General features: G+C 48.5%; 1 protein-coding gene across 1 annotated transcript in view; it reads right to left on the bottom strand.

Annotated features, from left to right (window-relative positions):
- MBTPS2 (membrane bound transcription factor peptidase, site 2) overlaps nucleotides 1–21,659 on the bottom strand; it is a 387,799-nt gene that overhangs the window by 235,877 nt on the left and 130,263 nt on the right. The window contains exon 5 of the mRNA XM_078657847.1: nucleotides 15,557–15,684. Within this exon, the coding sequence (XP_078513973.1) occupies nucleotides 15,557–15,684 (128 nt within the window). The remainder of the gene's footprint in view (nucleotides 1–15,556; nucleotides 15,685–21,659) is intronic.

A 21,659-nucleotide genomic window follows, 5' to 3' on the forward strand; every position in this document is an offset into this window, starting at 1 on the left:
AATATGTTGATGTTTTGTCCCCCGTAACCACCTGGGCGGATATCCATTTTTTTCAAGCTCATAATTTTCATGGTAAACATTCTTTACAACGACTGTGTTACAACGCATGCCATTACCCTGCATTTTTTATTCTGTAAAAACTTTTACAATGCAGGGCTTTACACAGCAAACCATTAAAACGCATTCCCCATTACAACGCCCCGGTGGCATTAGTACAGTAAATTGCGTTGTAATGTACAATGCGTTGTAATTGATTGCGTTCTAAAACCCAGTGTTGTAAAAGAGTTTGCAGAGTAAAATATGCAGGGTAATGGCACGTGTTGTAAATGCATGCGGAGTAAAGTGTCATATTCAGTTTTTATAAACTTCAATTTAAACTATTCTTTAGAAATTATGGTGATTCTTTACCAGGAACCCAATGTCATTTTGACTTCCACTCAGTTAATTTTAACTTTTCTAGCAGGATGATCATGACTCTGAAAACACATTGTAAAACAGCTTCGCCGCAGATTTTTATATTGATTTGTTCTTAGGTAAAATTAGTGTTGTTAAAGATGCTCCACAATTACCATATGACAACGCTACCTTGGATTTTCTCCTTTTGAGTGTGTTTAAAACTTGACCTTAAACGTGTGCTTGTCACCAAGAAATGTCCTTCATGAACAAGTAGTGACAAATTCTGTCACAAAACCCATTGGAAACTGGATCAAAATTCTTCGTTATGGTATGTAGTGAAAAAAACGTGCTCATTTTCTTCACCTGGCGGAGGAGGTATCAGAGGCAAAGCAAAGCACAGGGTGCAGGAGGACACTTGGGGAGATGGACTGTGAATCCCTTTGTTCTCTTCCCTAAAACAAATGGTTTCTGTGCCGGAATGGAATGTTTTCACCAAGTGCCTGTATTTCCAAACTGTATGCCGTTGCATAGTCCCCTGTGCATAAAAGGAATGCATCTAATCACTTAGCCATGAATGTGGACTGTACACTGACAGCAAGTAACCACAAATTACTTGTGTCTGCATCTGTGCCAGAATTCATCATGGGTTAGGAATTAGGTTGGCCGCAAGTATCATAATAAACACAACATGTTTAGGTAAAAAATACAATTCCCACAAACGTGAAACTGGAGGTTAACCCTAGTTGGCAAATTATGAATTTAAGGTAACATAAAAAGCATAACCCAAGCACAATAAATGAAAGGGAAAAAAACTATTCACATCCATCTACTGACTGATGATAAATACCTGGCAAATAATAAAGAAAGCAACAAAGACTGAAACCAACAGAACAGCTGATCTTTAAACTGAGCCAGGCAAACGGTCTAAAAATACACTCGCAACATATTGCTGTGAAATCCCAGTGCAGTGGATGGCATGCATAGAGTGCAGTAACTACACCATGAACACCAGTGCAACAGCGAGTTGAACGTAGTGCACGAGTGCAGAAACAAAGCCTTCAAAGGGAATTTGTCTAGACAGGGTATGAGGGAGACTTAAGAAAGTGTGTACATGCAGGCATCCATTTTGGAATGGGCTGTGTTGTCGTAAATCTTATCTAATTGTCCATTACACCTTTTACAGACAATGCTTCCACAGGCTGAGGCGTATGTTTGCTGGCTCCCCAGACTAATGATGTTCATGGTGAACTTTTATGACAAGATTTATATAGCAATAATCCTATAGTGAAAGGATATCTGGTGAGGTGGCCAGCTTTTTCCTTTTAAAACTATGATTCCTAGATGCTTGATCGCTTTCAGAGATGTCAAGGGGCAGCAGTATCGTTCTTGAAACTGAAAGTTTTTAAACAAGGTGAGGCGGAGGTGAAGGATTAGTTACTTACCTGTAATCCTTGATCTCTTCCTTAAAAACATACATTAGAAACAGGGAAAAAACAACAGCAACACATGTTTTGAATCTGTTTTAATGCTTAGCAGTCAGAAGAAAACTCTCACATAGGACTGAAAGGATATGCAGCTCCAAGGCTGCATTGCAGAAACACAGTCTAAAAAGACTGAAACGCTAACTCATAGCAACATAGAGATAAACTGGCACCGTGCCTTTAAGGCAGTCATGACCCCCAGCTTCCCATCATGCCTCAGGGGTGACAGTTAGGTCAGTTGTTATTTGCAGTGACTCAAAAAGCCATGACATAAAGAGTTGACATTACCTCATTAAAAAACACAATGTTCCTTTGCCTGGGGAGGTGGGAGGGTTCCTTATGACCTTGATGAGGATACCCCTGGAAGAGAACTAGGATTACAGGTAAGTAACTAATCCTTCTCTTCCAGGGGATCCTCATCAATAGTCATAAGCACTGGAATAGAATAGCGAGCCTCACCTCATCCACCTGCGGGCAGAGGAAACATTACGGTAAATTAACCAATCAGCTCAGATAACCAAGCCTGGATAGATAGATTACTATCCGAATAAATTCTTCAAGGAGGCCTGGCACACTGGAGAATCAGCCCTGGAATCGGATTCTAGACAATAATGCCTTGTGAAAGTGTGGACCGATCTCCAGGTTGTAGCCTTGCAAATTTCTGACATTGGAACATCATGCAAGCATTTCCCCTAGTGCAGTGTGCTTTAGGAGACAACAACAAGGGTTTATGAGCCAACTGGTAAGCCAATTTTATACAGGACACTATCCACCTTGAAATGGATCTTTTGGAGGCTGGGAAACCTGTTCTCATGGCAGCATAATTCAGAAACAATTTATCCAATTTCCTTATGCCCTTGGTACCCTCCAGATAGAATTTAAGAACTCTTTTGAGGTCCAAGGAATGTAGCAACCTCTCAGAGGAGTCGCGGGGTTAGGGAAAACGGACAGTAGGGAGATTGACTGATTGATATGGAAATCAGATATAACCTTTGGCAAAAAAGCAGGGTGAGCCCTTAACACTACCCTGTTGTGGTGAAACACAGTATACGGTCCTTTTGCACACAGCGCTTGGATCTCGCTTACTCTGCGCGCTGATGTTATCGTTACCAGAAAAGCGGCCTTCCACGTCAGGTGTTGTAAAGAGGCTTTGTGAATGGACTCAAAAGGAGGACCCATTAATCTGGACAGCACCAGATTCAACTCCCAAGGAGGAGAAGGGTTTCGAACCGGGGGATACACTTTCTTCAACCCCTGTAAGAAATCCTTAACCACCTGCATTTGGAAAAAGGAAGGTTGGCTGGGTGACATTCTGTATGCTGTAATGGCTGACAAATGAACCCTGATTGAGGCACATTTCAAACCCGATTTTGCTAAATATAGAAGGTAAAGAAGAATGATGTCTTCCTGCCCCTTCGTAGGGTTAAAATGATTTTCAACACACCATAGGTAGAACCTCTTCCATTTTAAAGGGTATGACGCTCTTGTGGAGGGTCGCTTAGCCTCTTTCATGATATGCATGCAGTCCTGCGGCAGATTCAAGTGTCCGTATTGTAGGACCTCAGGAGCCATGCTGCCAAGTTCAGGGAGGGAAGGCTGGGATAGAGAATCCTCCCGTCCATCTTGGTCAGTAGGTCCGTTCTGTACAGTAGCCTCCAGTGGGGGACTACCGATAACTTAAGAAGGTCCGGGTACCACCAATGCCGTGGCCAGTCTGGAGCTATCAGAATCATCGTCATGTTGGATCTGATGAGCTTGGACACCACCTTTGGGATCAGAGGCAGAGGAGGAAAGGCGTAGGCAAATGTCTCTGACCAATCCATCAAAAGCGCTTTCCCTCTTGTCCCTGGACGGTGGAATCTGGATGTGAAGGCGTGGCATTTTTTGTTTTTGTCGTCTGCAAATAAATCCATTGATGGACGACCCCACTGTTGGAAAACGTCTGCCACCACCTCGTCATGCAGAACCCAGTCTGGCTGATCTTCGAAGTGCCGACTGAGTGTGTCTGCTTTGACATTCTGCTCTCCCGGAAGGTGCACTGCCACTATGGAGAGGTGCCGAGCCAGAAGCCGGTGCCAGATCGCCTGAGCCTCCAGGGAGAGAGTTCGAGAGCGCGTACCACCCTGTTTGTTTAGATAATACATGGTGGTTGTGTTGTCTGTTTGGATCAGGACCGAGTTGGACGTGATCGAGGGCAAAAAAGCTTTCAGAGCAAGATGGACTGCTCGTAGCTCCAACATGTTTATGTGGTAGGACTGTTCTTTCATGGACCACCAGCCCTGCATTTGAAGGCACCCCGGATGCATCCGTTATCAACGATTGCACTGGAACTGGTTGATAGAAAGGGACTCCCACCAACAGATTCTGCGGCCGAGTCTACCACTTGATGGAGGATTTCGCTGCTTGGGAGATCATGATCCGATCCTCCCAGCGACCCGTTGCTTGATCCCACTTGTCTTCTAGATCTTGTTGCAACGGACGCATTCTCTTTTTTTTTTTTTTTGGTTAAAAACTTTTATTGAGCAATCAGATAAAAGTACAAAGATGGGCCTACAACCACACGGGCTGGCCGCTAATTCGCAAAGCACGACACATTAGGTAAACAAACATTTCCGTGGCCAGAACGAAATCGTAGAGTAAATATTGCTCCAGACATAGGACAGGACAGAACAATTTTCTATATTAAACATTAAAATAACGAACATCAAACAAGGCGAATGCAGCAATCAAGTCAGCCCAGACGTCAGAGGGGATGGCCACTAATCAGGAAAACAAAGGTAGATCAATGAGACTCGGCAAGGCCGGGGGAGGGGGGAGCAGGGAGGACAGGAAAATCCTAAAACAGAATGAAAAATTTTCGGGAACGTCAGCCTAGGGAGACAGGGTATTATCGGAGGTGTCAACCAAGGGAGGGGTACAAATTTCACCACGGTGTGCATTCCATTGACCCCAAATTTTCGTCCACGCCCTGGGTCTGCCCCTAGCTACATAGACGGTCTTCTCTCGGAACATGGACCAGTCTATGTTATCCTCCCACACCGAAACGTCTGGAGGTCGGGATGCGCCCCAAAGTTGCGCAATGTCACGCTTCGCGACCATGTAACCCAAGGTCGCCCATCTAGTCTGGGCCACAGAGTAATCGGAGGGTTCCCACACATTCAGCAGGCAACGTCGGGCCTCAGGCCGCAGGGCAACACCAGTCACAACAGTCATTAGCGCAAGTACATCAACCCAGTAGGCTGCCACCACAGGGCATTCCCAAAGTATATGCATAAAGGTGGCGCTCATCCCACACCCACGCTTACATAAGCCATCCGGGGAAAAACCCATTACAACCAGACGCGGACCAGTCACATACACCCGGTGGAGGATCTTAAGTTGCACCAAACGAAGACGGGCGGGAATGGCGACTTCCTTCGGAGAGGAGAGTGCCGACTGCCAATCCTCGTCATCTAATTCCAATCCGTCCCCGACCCACATCTCTCTGAGTCGGACCAACAAATCAGCGCGAATATGAATCAATTTTTTGTAAATAAGGGAGATAGTGCTGTCGGGCAGGTGTCCATCCAGTATACGATCCTCAAGGGGGGAGGACTCAGGCAGGGCCACATCAGGAGTCAGAACCGAGGACAGGGCATGCCGGACCTGCAGATACCGGAAAAACTCTCTATCACTCAAGTCGTATTCTGCCTTAAGGGCCTGGAACGACTTCACGCTACCATTCACACAAACATCACCCACCTTACAAATCCCAATCATATCCCAGCGTTCAAAGCCCTTAGTAGACCAGAGACACCCCAAACGTTCAGAAGCATAAAGCGGAGTCGCCAGCGTCAGTCGATTCTCCCATCCCAAACTCACATTCGCGGCGCGCCACACGTTGACTGCGGTCCTGGACGGGCCCGTAAGATGGCGCCCGGCCGCTCTAGAATAAAGCGCTCTATTAAAGTCCCCTCCCGGCAGCTGGAACCTATCCATCTCAAAGGCCGGATCGCGACCCGGCGAATACATCGCGTGGTTAACGGCAGATAGCTGGGCAGCCCAGTAATATCTCTTGATGTCGGGGAGCGCCATGCCCCCGTCGTACCAAGGGATAGTAAGTTTCGCAAGGGCTATACGTGGACGCCCGTCCCAAATCAGTTGTCTTTGCAGACTCTCGATCTCTCGGAAATAGGTAGCGGGAATGTCGTCATAAGAATTTTGAAGTGCGTAGAGGAACCGCGGCAAGGACATCATTTTAAAAAGAGCTGCTCTACCCAGAGGAGATAGGGGCAGCTTACGCCAACGGGCCACATCCAGTCGCAGTCTAAGAAGTGGAGGGAGGAGATTACGCTCAAACCGGAGTGAGGGGTCCAGGGTAATAAAAATCCCCAAATACTTGAAGCCAGACTGGACTACCTGGATAGGAAATCTGTCCGGTAAAGGGGGCAAAGTACCCGAAAGAACATACACACAGGACTTAGCCCAATTAATAACAAGGCCCGAGTTAGCACCGAACGAAGTAAGAACATCAAATAAGACGTTTAAAGATTTACGCGGGGAGGTAAGATATAGAAGAATGTCGTCCGCGTAAAGAGAGACACGGTCCTCAAAGTCCGGTGACCAACGGATCCCTTTGAGTGAAGGCTCCCATCGAAGCCACGCAGCTAACGGTTCCAAGGCAAGCGCGAAAAGCAACGGAGACAAGGGGCAACCCTGACGGGTCCCCCTACCAAGGCAGAAGGGGGCAGAAACTCTACCGTTCACCACTACTTGCGCTAAGGGTTCAACGTACAACAACTTCACCCAACCAATAAACTCAGGTCCAAAACCAAATTTTTCGAGAGCTGCCCAAAGATAGGGCCACTCTACAGTGTCAAAGGCCATCGAGGCGTCTAACGAGGCCAAAATGGCCGGTTCCGTCAGAAGCCCCGCCCTCGCAACAGCACCGTGGAGACGACGTAGGTTAAGAGCCGTGTTACGATGTGGGATAAATCCGGATTGATCCGGATGAACCAAGCCACTAATGACCGTCAGTAAGCGGGTCGCCAGGAGCTTAGCCAGGACCTTAGGCTCAACATTTAACAGGGAAATGGGCCTATAAGACGAACAAAGGTCCCGCGGTTTCCCGTCTTTGGGAATTACGACTATCGTAGCCAGACGCTGGTCATATGGGAGAATACCCCGTTCCCGGGACTCCAAAAACATAGCACGAAGATAGGGCGCTACCCTGTCAGGGCGTAGCTTGTACAGCTCAATCGGTAACCCATTCGGGCCTAAGGCCTTGCCCGAACGGAGCGAGCGAATGGCAGTCGCTATCTCATCCATAGTAAAAGGGGACTCCAACGAGACACGGTCTAAATCGGAAACACTGGGCAAAGCTATATCGCTCAACAAAAGGCGAGAGTCCGCCACATCCCGTCCAGACACAGGGGTATAAACCACACGAAAATACTCCGCAAAACATTCAACGATTCCAACCGGGTCCGTCACTGCAACACCATTCGACGACTGAATCACAGGCACCACACGATTCGCCCTCTCTTTCTTATCCAACCACGCCAACAATTTACCCGCTTTATCCCCCACATCGTACAGACGACCCTGCTGTTCCCGGAACATCAGTTTAGCCGCATCCGTGACCAAGGACTTATATGCAAATTGTTTCAGACCCAGGGCGTGGAGTTTATCCGAGGTGACATCCGATTCTAAGTCGGCCTCCCTCTCCGCAATCTCTCTCTCAAGGTCCACCACCTCCCGATTCCTAGCCTTCTTGGATTCAGCAATAAGGGAAAGGGCCTGCCCACGAATCACTGTCTTAAAGGCCTCCCACAGGGAAACCGCAGAGGAAACGGACCCCTCGTTGTCTAAAAAATAGGCATCCAAAGACTTAGTCAAAAGGTTGCGGGTCTCAGGGGAGGTAAGGTACCAGGGGTTAATAGGAGCCACTCGGCCCGCCGCTTCCACCCCAATCTCAAAACAAAGCCAGAGCGGAGAATGATCGGAGATGCCCCGGGGAAGGTGTCTGATTTCACGCACCGCTGGCGTTTGCGCCGCGGGTATCAGGAAATAATCCAGTCTAGACAGACTCCCATGGGCCCCCGAATGGAAGGTGTATTGAAGCAGGGTAGGATGCAGTAGCCTCCAGCAATCCACCAAGCCAAACGTGTCCAAAAACCCGCCCAGCCACTGATGAGCCGAAGGGGTATCCCTCGGGGGTAACGATCATGTAGACCGGAGATCACAGAATTAAAGTCACCTGCAATAAAGAGAGTACTATCAGGGAGGTTCAACAATACACGGCCCAAATCGGAAAAGGTAGAAGTCTGTAGGCCGGGGGGCACATAAACAGTAAACAAGGAGAGGGTACGACCCTCATAACGACCCACAAGGACAGCATAGCGCCCCCGATCATCAAGGATCACATCATCAATAGCCAGGGGGAGGGAAGCCCGAACAAGGATACCCACCCCCATGGAACCCGTGGTAAACCCCGAATGTGCGGCAAGGCGATATCCCCACCTATTCATCGCACGGCAAGTATTGCCCACCAAATGAGTCTCCTGTAAAAAAACAATATCTGGAGATAGACGGCGTAGGCATTTTAACACCACACTCCGCTTAATGCGATCTCCCAGACCATTAACATTCCACGAAACAAACCTCAACCCGCTACCCCCCATCCCACACAGCAACGCCGAAACCCCTCTGCCATGAGCATGACATAAAAAACATCAGAAGCAAGATAGAATCGCCTTGAGAACAGAACACACAAACATCGAACATCCCAACCACCCACCCCCCAACAATCAAGAAAACACCCCCACCCTGCACCCCTGCAAAATGCTAAAAAGCCACCCCAACATGCAGTGTGCCTGTCGCCCAAGAACCCCCATTCTACAAAAAGACCCCGGAGGAGGAAAGGCTCCGGCCCACCCGCCACCCCAAGCAAGACAGATAAAAAGGAGAACACATAAACAGTAGAGGTAATGAGACATAGAATCCCCGAAAAGTTACTCTATACGAGGGCCCAGGCGTAGACAAATTGTTCAGCTCTCCACACCACCCTCAGCGCCACCCGGGTGGGCGTCGGACTCAGTCGCAGGAGGTCGGTCAGGCAGAGAGTCCAGCCAGTCATTCACAGAATCAGGCCGATCAAAGAAGAAGGTTCGGTCATTGTACTCGACGCGCAGCCTGGTCGGAAAAAGCATAGCGTAGCGTAACCCCATGTCTCGGAGACGTTTCTTGACACCACGGAAGCCCATACGCTGCTTCTGGACCTGTTGAGAAAAGTCCGGATAAAAGTTCACCGTGGCGTTCTCAAAGGCCACCGGGCCCTTCACACGTGATGCTTGCAGGATAGCGTCCCGATCCCTATAATGGAAGAGTTTCGCAACAATAGGCCTCGGCGGGGCACCTGGCTTACCCTGGCCCCCCGGAACACGATGGGCACGCTCCACCGCGAAGAATTTACTCAGACCAGACGGAGAGAGGTAGTTCTGGATCAAGTCCTCAACAAGGAGATCAACAGAGTGAGGTTCTGGATTCTCCGGAACTCCGACCACACGCACATTACAGCGACGTGCCCTGTTCTCAAAGTCCTCCAAGCGCCGGGTCATGAAATCGTTCACCCTACGGAGGTTGCCAATCTCCGTCTGTATCTCCGAGACGTCTGCCGTGAGGCTGGATGACTTGAGATCCAATGACTTCACCTTCTCATTGGTTTTCGACAGGTCGGCTCGAATCAAGTTCACATCAATGGCCACGGTGTCGATTTTGTGGGCCAAAGTCTCATATTGTTGGCCTATCGTCTCCTTCATGGCAGAAATGGCGCCCATGATGTCCTGCATGGACGGCTCAGTTGTCGCGTCCACAATGTGGTCAGCAGTACTTGATCCGGGCAGGGCGGCTCCGGGGGACCCCTTCGAATGGGTGTAGCGGTCCATAACGTTAGACTGGACCGGGCCCCCACGGAGGGGCGTCTTGGTCTTCCGAGTCTCTCGGTCCCCTCTGCCCGCCATGTTAGAACTGCGTCACCAGGAGATTCACCAGGCTCGATGAAATGGCCACAGGAAAGTAGGACTTCGGGATCAAAGAGCCGCCACTAGGGTACCACTAGTATAGGGCCAGCAGATAGGAGAATATACCAGCCGAAGGCCCGACCACCGTCTCGTGCCCCGGATCTAGCCCAGGCCAGGCTCCCCTGCCAGATGTACCAGTCTGAGGCAGAAACGAAACCGAAACCTAAGAGGGGGACCCACAAGTCGAATCCCCCTGCCGCTGTTGTTCAACTTCAAGACGGCCACAGAGCCTCACCCAGTCCCGGGCGCACCTCGAGGGCGGAGCCCGAAAGTTCGAATCACCGTAACTCCGGCACCCCGGGTCCAAATCAAATTCCAAAAGTTCCAGGGCAATCAGCTCAGCTTCCTCTACACAAATCCTTGTAAAAAGTCAGGATACGTTCAGGATATCATGCCGGGAGTGGCGGGGGTCCGGGGAGCGCTGTGCTCACGCGGCCATCTCGGATGCCCGCCAAGCTCCCAACGGACGCATTCTCAGCATTGCGTTGGGGATGAGAAATATGCAGGAGGCCATCGACCCCAGCAGAGATGCCACTTGTCGGACTGCTGGGCGATCGGTCTGAAGCAGAGCCCTGCAATTCTGCTGCATTGAGGAAAGTCTCTCCTCCGAAGGAAACACTATTCCTTTGTTTGTATCCAGAGTCAATCCCAGATAGTGGATCGTCTGGGTGGGCTGTTGTACAGACTTCTCCATGTTGACATGAAGACCCAGTTTGTGTAGTTGCCATAGACAGACTTGGAAATCGCTCCTTACTTGTTGAGGAGCTGGCCCTTTGAGGAGCCAATCGTCTAAGTAAGGGTAGACGAATAGACCTTTTCTGTGTAGGGCGGCCGCCACCACTGCCATGCACTTGGTTAAGACTCGTGGGGCAGACTTCAGCCTGAAGGGCAAGACCTTGTATTGATAGAGTTTGTCTCTGACCACAAACCGCAGATACTTGCGATGACGTGGAGCAATGGGTGTATGGAAGTACGCATCTTGGAGGTACACCGAACACATCCAATCTCCTGCTTGCAGATGTGGACATATTTGATGAAGGGCCAACATGCAAAACTTCTCCTTCACGATGAGTCTGTTCAGCAGTCGGAGGTCCAGGAGAGGTAGGAACTTGTGCTCCTGGTCTCTTTTGGGCACAAGAAAATACACGGAGTAGACTCTCTTCCCTCGCTGCGCGGAAGGAACCTCTTCTATGGCCTTTTTTCGCAGAAGGGTTGCCACCTCCTGCCAGAGCAACTTTAGTTGGCGAGGACGAGATCTCGTAGTGCGTATCCACTGAGCAGTATATTGAGCACCCAACGATTTTTTTTGATGCTGCACCACTCTGCCAGATGATGTGAAGCACTTCCTCCCACTGGAGTGGGCAACGGTGCCAGAGGAAGCTCCTGCTCATTGCTTACCTGCCGATCTGGCCGTGGTAGAAGACTATTGCTGGTGACCACCTCTACCTCTGCTGGATTAACGGCCCTGGTACTGCGACTTGCCTTGGTTTTTTCCTTGGGACCATTGAGGGGTTTGAACCCTCTGCTGCTATCCCATGTGCTGGTTGAACTTGTATCGACGTTTGTACTCCTTTTTTTCCATGCCCCCAGCTTTGAGGGTGTCGAGCTCTGCCTTCATCCTGCCCATTTCCTCATCTGTATGGGTGCCAAATAGAGAGGAGCCGGAAAACGGGAGATTTAGCATTCTCTGCTGTGCATCTGGCTTGAGTGCGGTCAGCCTCAACCATGACGATCTCCTGGCACAAACCCCATGGGCATATGAATGCGCCGATAGAGTAGCGCCGTCCGTTGCCGTACTGATCACTTGGTTGGCAACAAGTGATCCCTCGGTGATGATCTCCTCAAAGTCCTTCTGATCCTCTTTTGGCAGCTTTTTTTGGAAGCGGTCAAGGAGGCCCACAAGGCCCTATCATAGTGACCTAATAAAGCTGCTGCACTGGAGACCTTTAATGATGAAGCTGCGCCCAAGAGTCCTGGGACCTACTTTCCTTATCAGGTGGAACCGATGAAGATGCACCCGCAGCATGAGTCTTCCTCGCTGCCGCAATGATCACCGAGTCTGCAGGCGGATCCGTCTTCAAGAAGACAGGGTCTGAGGTAGTCGGCTTGTATTTTTTCTGAATTCGAGCTGGTGCGGCCTTGATCGTAGCTGGTGTCAGGAAGATGTTCATCACGTGTTCCAGAAGCCCAGGAACCAAGGGGAGTAATGGACGAGACGCTGCCCTCTGATGCAGAGTCTCAAAGATCACCGTTGTTGCCACCTGAGGGACAGACATTTCTATCTTCAGCTTCTGAGCCTCTCTCTGAAGCACATCATGGTAGGTGTTGATGTCGTCTTTCGGAGATACCCTCGATACAGGGCTGTCCGATAGGGTAGGGGAATAATCCCTCTTCGATGATCGGGTGGAGGAAGAAGACCACGATGGTGTCCTTCTCCTTCTGCGATGGGAACTATGTCTTTGTTCCCGATACCTGCCTGTGTGTTCCTCACGTCTCGGGGAACGCGATCTGCCAACCTCCTGCACCAACCTTTGTAAAGGTGACGGGACTGGCATACTCCTGCATCCGCTGCGTCGCCCCCGTATCCTTGTCCCAGTGATGCAGGGGGAGGAGCCATCTTGGACACAAGTGCGCGGCAGGGGAAGCCTCCCTGTGTGGAGACTTATGAGCAGGCCTGCTGGAACGCCCTTCTGGAGAGGCTGATCTCGTGGAAGGATGTCTGGAGGAATGAGAGGAAGAATGGCGTGACGCGGACTCCGTCACCAGAACCACGGATCCTTATCTAGACCTCACTGAGGTGGGCCTTGACGTCGGGCGTGCGCCTCTCGACGTCGAACCGGACCTCCTCCTCGACGTCGATCCCCGGTCTGATGTTGGAACCGGTCTCGGCGCTTCTCTACTCCTCGACGTCGGATCCCTTGCAGACGACGCCTGGACATTGTCTCGACGTCGAACGTCGACTTGACGGCAAACGTCGCCGTGCAGATCCAGATGAAGGAGCTCTGCGCCTCGACGCCGAACGCCGTATTGTTGACGACGGCGGAGGGCTCTTCTTCCTCGACGCTGATCGATGTCGAGACGACGGAGGAGGGGTGTCGATCCTTGACCCCGATCGGTTTCACGACGGCGGAGGAGTTCCCATCCTCGACGCCGATCGTCGTCGAGACGAGGGCGGAGGGGTTCCCATCCTCGATGCCGATCGTCGCCGGGTTGACGACGGCGGAGGACTCCTGCCCCTCGACGTCGACCGCCGATGGACTGATGGCGACGGAGGGGAGCCTGCCCTCGACGCCGAACGTCGTGCTGACGACGGCGGGGGACTTCCACTCCTCGACGCCGATCGTCGCTGGGTTGACGACAGCGGAGGGCTGATACTCCTCGATGCCGATCGTCGCCGAGTTGACGATGGCGGAGGATCACGAGTCTTCGACGTTGACGATATACCTGAATGTCGATGTCTTCTCGACAGCGAGCCCACTGTCGATGGCCTTTTCATGGACAAATGACCTACTGGTGGTAGTTTTTTCAGCGCTGAGCCCGACGCTGAGGGATCTTGCTTCTAGATGGAGATCTAGACCTCTTGGAACCCTTCTTCACTGGCGACATGCCTCTTGAAGAGTTTTCTGCCAGCCCATATAGACAAATTCTTTCTCTGTCATTTAAACTCCTTTTGGACAGGGTCTGACAATGATGACAAGCCTTAGGGTCATGGTCCTTAGGCAAACAAAGGATACAGACTTCATGAGAGTCTGACCTGGACTTCATTTTACCACAAGAAGGGCAGGGGTCAAAAAGTGAAGGCATTTTGAGTGAAAACAATGCCCAAAAAATTGTCCAAAAAAAAAGAACCTTACTTCAAGAGATGAAAGACGTCGAAGTAAGTAAAGAAATGCCAAAAAAGTGAAGCGTATTTCTGACTAAAATCAGAAATAAGTGGAGCTGTGTAACCAGGATCCTTCCTGAAGGAGCCGGAAAGAACAACTGACCTAACTGTCACCTCTGAGGCATGATGGGAAGCTGGGGTCATGACTGTCTTAAAGGCATGGTGCCAGTTTATCTCTATGTTGCCATGAGTTAGCTTTTCAGTCTTTTTAGACTGTGTTTCTGCAATGCAGCCTGGGAGCTGTATATGCTTTCAGTGCTATGTGAGAGTTTTCGTCTGACTGCTAAGCATTAAACCAGATTCAAAACAGGTTTTGCTCTTTTCTCCCTGTTTCTAATGTACGTTTTTACGATAAAATGGGGAGTCCTTACAGCATTATTCAGCTCTGGTGTGTATAAGGCTGCAGTTGCTTAGATATATGTATATATATATATGGAGATACATATATCTGGAGCACAGATATGATTGTGTTTCCGGGGTCCCGCGCATGGGCGGGAATATTCTAGTGCTTATGACTTTGATGAGGATCCCCTGGAAGAGAATAGGATGGTTATCACATGCAAGGCTTGAAACAGAGAGCCAGGCCGTCTGGCAGGAGAAAGCGATCTGGAGTTCTCACTCTCCGAAACACGCATCTCGTGAAGGATTACCAGCCTGGCAGGAGCCGCCATGTCCAGGGAGGGGCAATGTGTAGAATCAGCCCGCCGTTGGCATCATACCCAGGCAGCCAGCACAGTCACTGCGCGATGTTTTGTGGCTTCACATGCATTAGTGCGCTTGCAAACATACAGGAATAGCAAACGGAGAACGAAGCGAGTAAAAACACAAGCATTCATGGAAAGCGCTGTTAGACAAAGAAAGAAATAGTCCCGAAAACAATTCCTAAAATGGCCACTGTTTATGGATAGTAGTAATTGGCCCATGCTCTCAGGGAGTGCTTAACACAGGAAGAGGCGTGAAGCATGCTTGCCATGCCATGGACTAGTGGTGAGAAAAAATCTGAAAGCACACTGGAGCCAGCAAATGGGAAGCCTACAGGCAGACTGAAGTCCACTAAGTATATACAGCATGCGCTGTCTAGAACCGAGACCAAAAACAACCCTTAATTGACTGTTTGTGCTAAAGTTAGACAATATTTCTTGTGTAAGATCTTTCATAGAACACTTTTACATTCAACAGCGTGTCAAATCACCGTGCAGATGTTTTGAGGTAATAAACTTTCAAGCTGGCCTCCAGTGTAAAATTTGAAAAAATTAAACAAATACTGAAGCACGAGTTTACTTGTTACCCCATCCACCTCCTGCCTCAACTGTCCCCTTCAATGTTTATTTCGCCACTCCAGCATTCTAGAATTGAGCTTTTCATTTTATACTATAACAGAGGTAGGCACAAACAATGCTAAAAAGAGGAAGATATCACAGCAGACCATATTGAATTTTCAGTCAGGAAACTAATGAGAAGAATTAGTACAACAGGGTCTAACCCTCATTTGTTGACCATCACACAAACCCAGTTCACAAGGTAAAGCCTGTGAACGATGTTTGCTCATTATTTCACAACGGAACAATGCACAACTTCGCCATAAAAGTATTCACTACAACCTTTCCTAGATAGTAGTATTATTCATAAGATCCTTTCACAACTGAAATATATAGCGGCAGGAGCAGCAGTCAAGCACTGGGCTGTATTTTGTAAACCATCTTACCAGCCCCTTGTTTTACCTTCATATTTCTTACCTGCGCAGAATATTCTCAGCTGCTGGACTGGAGAAACAAGTTGCAAGTGAGTGGTGAAGAGATCAACAAACGCTCCAGGGTAGATAACAAACATAAAAATTCCAAAGCCATTGAGACGTACTTGCTCTCTAAAAAAGCAAACAACAAAAACATTTGTGAAAATCATTTTTATTTCGTTATCAAACATACAAATAAATATATGATAACTATTTGGGCAATTTGGGTTAATTTTTCCCAGCAGACTTATGCTTATGGGCAAAATCCACGCAGTCCCTCCTGAAGGAATTCACAAATTGATTTCTGGTAGGTGGAAATGAATTTACAACTGTAGATTTCTCTACCACAATTGCATAGAAATCCACCATAGTTAGTGCTGCTGACTATGGTGGAAAGTGGGTCTTCCAAGGAGCAAGTTACCTTCGAAATCTGGCAACACCCACAAACTTTACACTGATTACCATTCCCATACTTTTCTCCGGGCCCTTCCCACCCTGGTAATTGCGAGAATTTACATGGGAACGATCGCTCCCAGATTTAGGGAAAAATTGTTTACTTAGAGAAATAAAATAAGTGGGTATTTGCACAGGGGCTTCGTTCTCCCTCTCAGACAGCTATGTTCTGAAGAACTCTGCAAAGAGGAAATAGGAGCCTGCAGAAATAGTTACATGACACCCCCCGTTGTACGCCTGGATACCTGAGCCTGGCGCAGCTTTCCAAGCATGCAAAACAAACATTTCAAGCGGAATTAGAAAACCAGAGTAATATTTAATAAACAAAACAACACCAAAATAAAAAATATTCAATAAGGGGAATAAGAGATATAAATGCAGATTTCCTATACAGGCCACCCCTAGCCAAGAGCTTGGGTAAACTAATCTATCCATTGTTGGTCTTCCCTGCCCAGGAGAAAGAATGTAGATGAATTGCCACCTCCCCACTGGCACCTGTATGTTCTATGACCCTCTGAACCTACCTGTACCTCTCTGTCAACATGTGCATCAGCCACTCAAGTTGTTTATGGGAAATCCTTCTCCGCACCTGCAGATCCTACCTGGGAGGCAAAATAACATAGTTCGCTCACAGGCGCATCCCAGTATGCAGACAATACCACCATAGCCAACAATTTTATATAGCCCATTTTGCCCCCTAAGTCAGACTTCTGCCCACAGGTGAGGACCAGCTCTCCCCATAAGTCAAGCAACTAACAAAGGTTACTGACAGCGGTTAGTGTCAGGAACTAGGCCACTGCCCATCCACTGCTAGGTGGAGGTTTTAATCTGGGGCCTTGGGTATGTCGCACTTCCAGCCATGGGGCTAGCAAGGAGTCTCCCATGTGCTCCTGCGGCCTGTCTGGCATTTTTGGTTTCTCTGAGTGGTGGGGCAGCAGGGGGCTGTACCCTCCTTCCACACTTCTGTCATCTCAAGAGTGGCACCCTGAGACTTAGATTTCAGCTCAATGTCTGTACACAGGGATTGAATATGTGCCTTGCTGTTGGTCCCCGACTTCTGGACCTCACAGTGACACACTCAGTCTTTGTAGTGTAGGGGTCTGCCTGGTGTAGTTCTCCTGTCCTCTGTCTCTGTGACAATACAGGCAGAACCTGTCAGTCAGAAATGGCCTCACCCAGTTAGAAATGACTGTTCAGACCTGACCGACTTACTTCGACTTCTTGGCAGGCATGTACCCTGTTTCATGTTCTGATGTTATGCATTCAAAATAATAAGGAATGTAAAAATTAATAAGTGGCCTCACGGGGTCAGTGTTCGAGGGCTCTCCTCTCAGAGCAGGTAAACCCTGTCCCACTGGTCCTACAACTGTGGATGGCATCCACTTGTTATGTTATTTATAGCGCACACGGATACCCAGTAGGGTGTCCCGGCGTGAACCTTGAGGAATGAGATAGGGGTGATTAAATAAAGAGAAGGGTTTTCAGAATTTTTTTGAAAAAAGTAAGATCCTAAATGCTGCGGAGAGCGAAAGGTAGTACATTTCAAGTCAGAGCAGCCTTCAAGGCAAGTGAGCTGCCACCCATTCTTTGCAGTTGAAAGCAGGTGACATGAGCTAGGAGTTGAGAAGTAGAGCACAGTTGTCTAGAAGGGGTCTAAAAAGTAAAGCGCTTCTGCAAGTAGATTGGACCTGGCGCATGCAGGGCACGATGTGCTATGACCAGGGCTTTGAACTTAACTCGCTCAGCCACAGGTAGCCAGTGCAGATCGCGCAGATGTTGTCGCACACTGCTGCTGAAAGGGATGTTGAGGAGAAGCCTGGCGCCGTGTTTTAGACTACTTGTAATTTGTTAAGCAGGTAGGCCGGGAGGCCTATGTACAGGGTATTAGTGTGGTCACTACGTGATATAATTAGGGCTCGGGTCATCTTTTATTTAGCAGGCCTGGGAAGGAGAGGTAGGAATTTCCTGGGGGATTTAAGTAGCCCAAAACAGTTCCCAGCGAATTTCTTAATCCGGATGGAGAACAAGAGATTCTCCTCAAAACAGATCCTCTGATTCTTGACAGGTTGCCCGTAGAGGCCGGCATAGAGATACCGGCTGGCCAAAGCGCTTCTCTAAACTGAGGGGGGAAGTTTCCATAAAGTAGGATTTCCGATTTCCCTTCATTGCATTTCAGTTGTGCAGAGGCCAGCCTATTGAAGACAGCTGTCAGGCAGTTTTTTGCGGATGAGGTGGAACACTCAATTTTCCCCATGGTAAACAGGAGCTGGGTATCGTCAACATACACAATAATTTTGGCCCCCAGATCCTCCGCCAATTGAACAAAGGGAGTAACATGAATGTTAAAAAGGAGGGGACTCAAAGAGGACCCCTGTGGGACCCCCATGGACACCATCTGCGATGAGGAAGCAGATGGGGGGAGCCATACCTGTTGAGTCCGGCCTTCCAGAAACTATTTAACCCAGCACCAGGCTGTGCCTAATATACCTATCTCCGCTAGTCTGGCAAGCAGCAAGGAGTGGGGAACAGTATTGAATGCCGCCAAGAGGTCCAGCAAAATCAAAGCTACCCTCCCACCAGAATCCATACACTCCCGGATGGCCTCAGAGACTTCGACTAGTGATGACTCTGTACTGTAGGAGGACCTGAACCCAGATTGGGCCGGATGCATTAGGCCTGAGCTTTCGATGAAATCAGTATGCTGTTTATTCAACCTTTTTTTCGCACACATTTGCCACGCTGGGCAAAAGGGAAATGGGACGATAGTTCACTTGGCTCAGTGGGTCCAGCAGAGGTTTCTTTAGTAAAGGCAAAATTTCAACCTGTTTCCAAACTGCCGGAAAGGAGCCTCCTGAAGGGACATATTGATGAGTCTGTTAACTTCAGGGATAACTGTCGCTACTACTGCGGCCAGAAGTCTGGCTGCGCAGGGATCCGAAGGAGAGCCTGATTTTAAGGCCATGAGGATTCTAAGTGAGCTAGGCAAGTCAATGGATGCGGAGGCAGTCAGAGTAGGGGGAAGAAACGGGCAGAGCTCTGATGGTAGGGATACAGCAGTATCCTTACTACAAGCAGTAAATGACGTTTGTATAGCACAGATTTTATCAATAAAAAAACTAGAAAGTTTTTCGGACCAGGCATGTGAAGATGGAACCAAACACAATTCAGCTTTAGATGCCAAAAAGCTCTGAACAATAGAAAAATGTCCTTAGAATTATTCCTGGCTAGATCGATGCGGACCGTATAGTAGAGGCTTTTTGCATGGGAAACGGCAGTGTAATAGATGTTTTGTTTTTTTCTAAGCATAAGCTTCGCCAAAGGGCAAAATTCCTTATGCCATCCTCGCTCCAATTTCATACACTTCTGCTTTAATTCTTTAAGTTTGGGCGAAAACCATAGTTTTGTAGGAGAATTTCTGGAACGCCTATGGAGTGGAGCAGGGGAAAGAAGTTCCATTGCATGGGAAATCCATCTTGTAAAACAAGCGAGCCCTCCCTCTAGGTCGCAAGAAGGAGCGGGCCTGGAAGCCACCAAGACCTGTCTCAACATAAACGGATCAATTTTGGCAAAGGCAGGGTCATGACTGGACCGGGTAGGAGAATGAATGCCAGTAGCCATCCATGAAAAATATGTCAAAAAAAGATCGGACCAAGGCACCGGGAGAGGGTCATCGACCATGATGGGAAAGTTAGAGCAGATGAGGTCCTGAATATGACCACAGAGATGCGTTACTATTGGGTAAGCTGAGCAAGGTTCAGTGTGTCCAGGAATTCTTGAGCATCTCCAGCATCTGCGTGGTCAAGGTGTATATTCAGATCTCCAAGAACAATGTAATGAGTGAACCGCAAAGCTCGGGGTACAACAACATCCCCCAATGCTTTGAGAAAGAGCCTGTCGGCCCCGGGGGCCTGTAAATCAGGGAGCCTCCCAAGGAAAAGTGTGCAGAAAAGCAGATATTGAAATCCAGACCTTCACATGTCCCCAATTGTAAAGCCTTACCCTTAGGGAACACCCACTTATCTCTGTAAATAACTGCCAATCCACCCCCCTCTCCCGCCTGAACAGTCGACTCTAACCATGTAACCATCAGGGATAGACATCGGGACAATAGGAGTAGAAAATTCGTCCAACCATGTCTCTGTAATGAACAGGAGATCAACTGGTTTGTCAGAGAGGAGATCAAATAAATCCTGGTAATGCTTTCTCAGTGAACGAGTGTTATTCAGCGCAGCACGCATTAAAGGCCCCTGCTTATCAATGCTAATAGAGGTACTAGACCGATCAGAGACAGCTGCACTAGAATCCAAGCAATAGCCACATATTGGGCAAGTGGTGGCGGGGAGCACTGACAAATACCAACTACTAGAATTGGAGCAGGGACGTGGACGGATTAATCGCAATTCGTCGCTACTATAAAGACGCAGACTCTTAGGTAGGGAGACAGATCGGGCAGCGAGGCTGGCGCTGGCTGTCTCCGGGATGCTGAAGGGCGCAGACAGGCCTGCTTTAGGCGTGCCTGCTGCGCGCGTCCACGCAGTACGCATTTTTATGTGGCTGTACTACCGACAACTGGAAAGCACACTCTAGAGAGGTGTCGAGCGGGGACAATAGGAAGCCGCAACCCCTCTGGGACAGTCAAAGCATCAAATTCAAACAGTAAGCTCCCGACAGTGTTGAATCGATTTTAATATGGCTAAAGATGTTTTAAAACAGCAGCGAGATTCATTGTGCAAATAACGCACATTAGAGAGCAATTTTGCAAAAGGTAGGTGAAACAAACCCCTCAAGGCACCGGCGTCGCACAGCGTGCATTTTTATACCTCTTATCCTCCATCTGGACCACAGTAAACTCTGTTTAAGGACTGAACCCCTTGCAATGATGTCACAAATGTTTTAAGGAAATTGACTAAAGTGTTGTTTACCCAGGGAAAACTTTTCAAGCACAAAATGATGTTGATTATGCTGGGAGATTTTAATTGTAAAATTGTGCAAATTGACTAAGGACAACAGGTGCGGTGCAGCGCGAGATGACGGTGAGGGACGTTTCCATTTTAAACATAATCTCTTAGGGGAACAATTTAACATCTTGTTAGCTAATTTCGACTTAGGATTTGCAAACGAAATGTGTAACTCTGCCCCTACATTAGCCCCAACATTTAATGGTAGAGGTTGCTCCTCAACCATAGACTATATCACAATTTCTAACAGTTGCAAGAACAGAATACATTCTTTTAATGTTCATGATATAGCACTGAGTGACCATTTTCCACTTCGTGTGTCTATCCTGTTGCCTACTCCATCATTATTGTCTAGTGATGGGGTCGGTAACAGTTTAGTCGCCGACTTGGCAATTGGTAAGACTAATGGTTATACTCTGAAATGGGCTAGGATAAATGAGGCAGAGATAATTAAAAAGGTGGTTGAAAAATGTTTCTCAGAAATAGTTACATGCCTAGAGATAGATTTACCACCTGAAACTTGTCTTGCATCCTTTTCTGTTATTTTGAACGAAATTAAAAACTCCCTGACTAGGCAATCGAAGAATCAGAAGAAGGAGGGAGGCTGGTTTGACTCCAGATGCACCAGGGCTTATTCAGCCCTAAAAAAGGCGTTGCATAATAAACCTAAATCTGCAGAGGACATCCGCAGACTTA

The sequence above is a fragment of the Lissotriton helveticus genome, chromosome 8 (assembly GCF_964261635.1).
Source record: "Lissotriton helveticus chromosome 8, aLisHel1.1, whole genome shotgun sequence".
In the NCBI taxonomy this organism is placed as follows: Eukaryota; Metazoa; Chordata; class Amphibia; order Caudata; family Salamandridae; genus Lissotriton; species Lissotriton helveticus.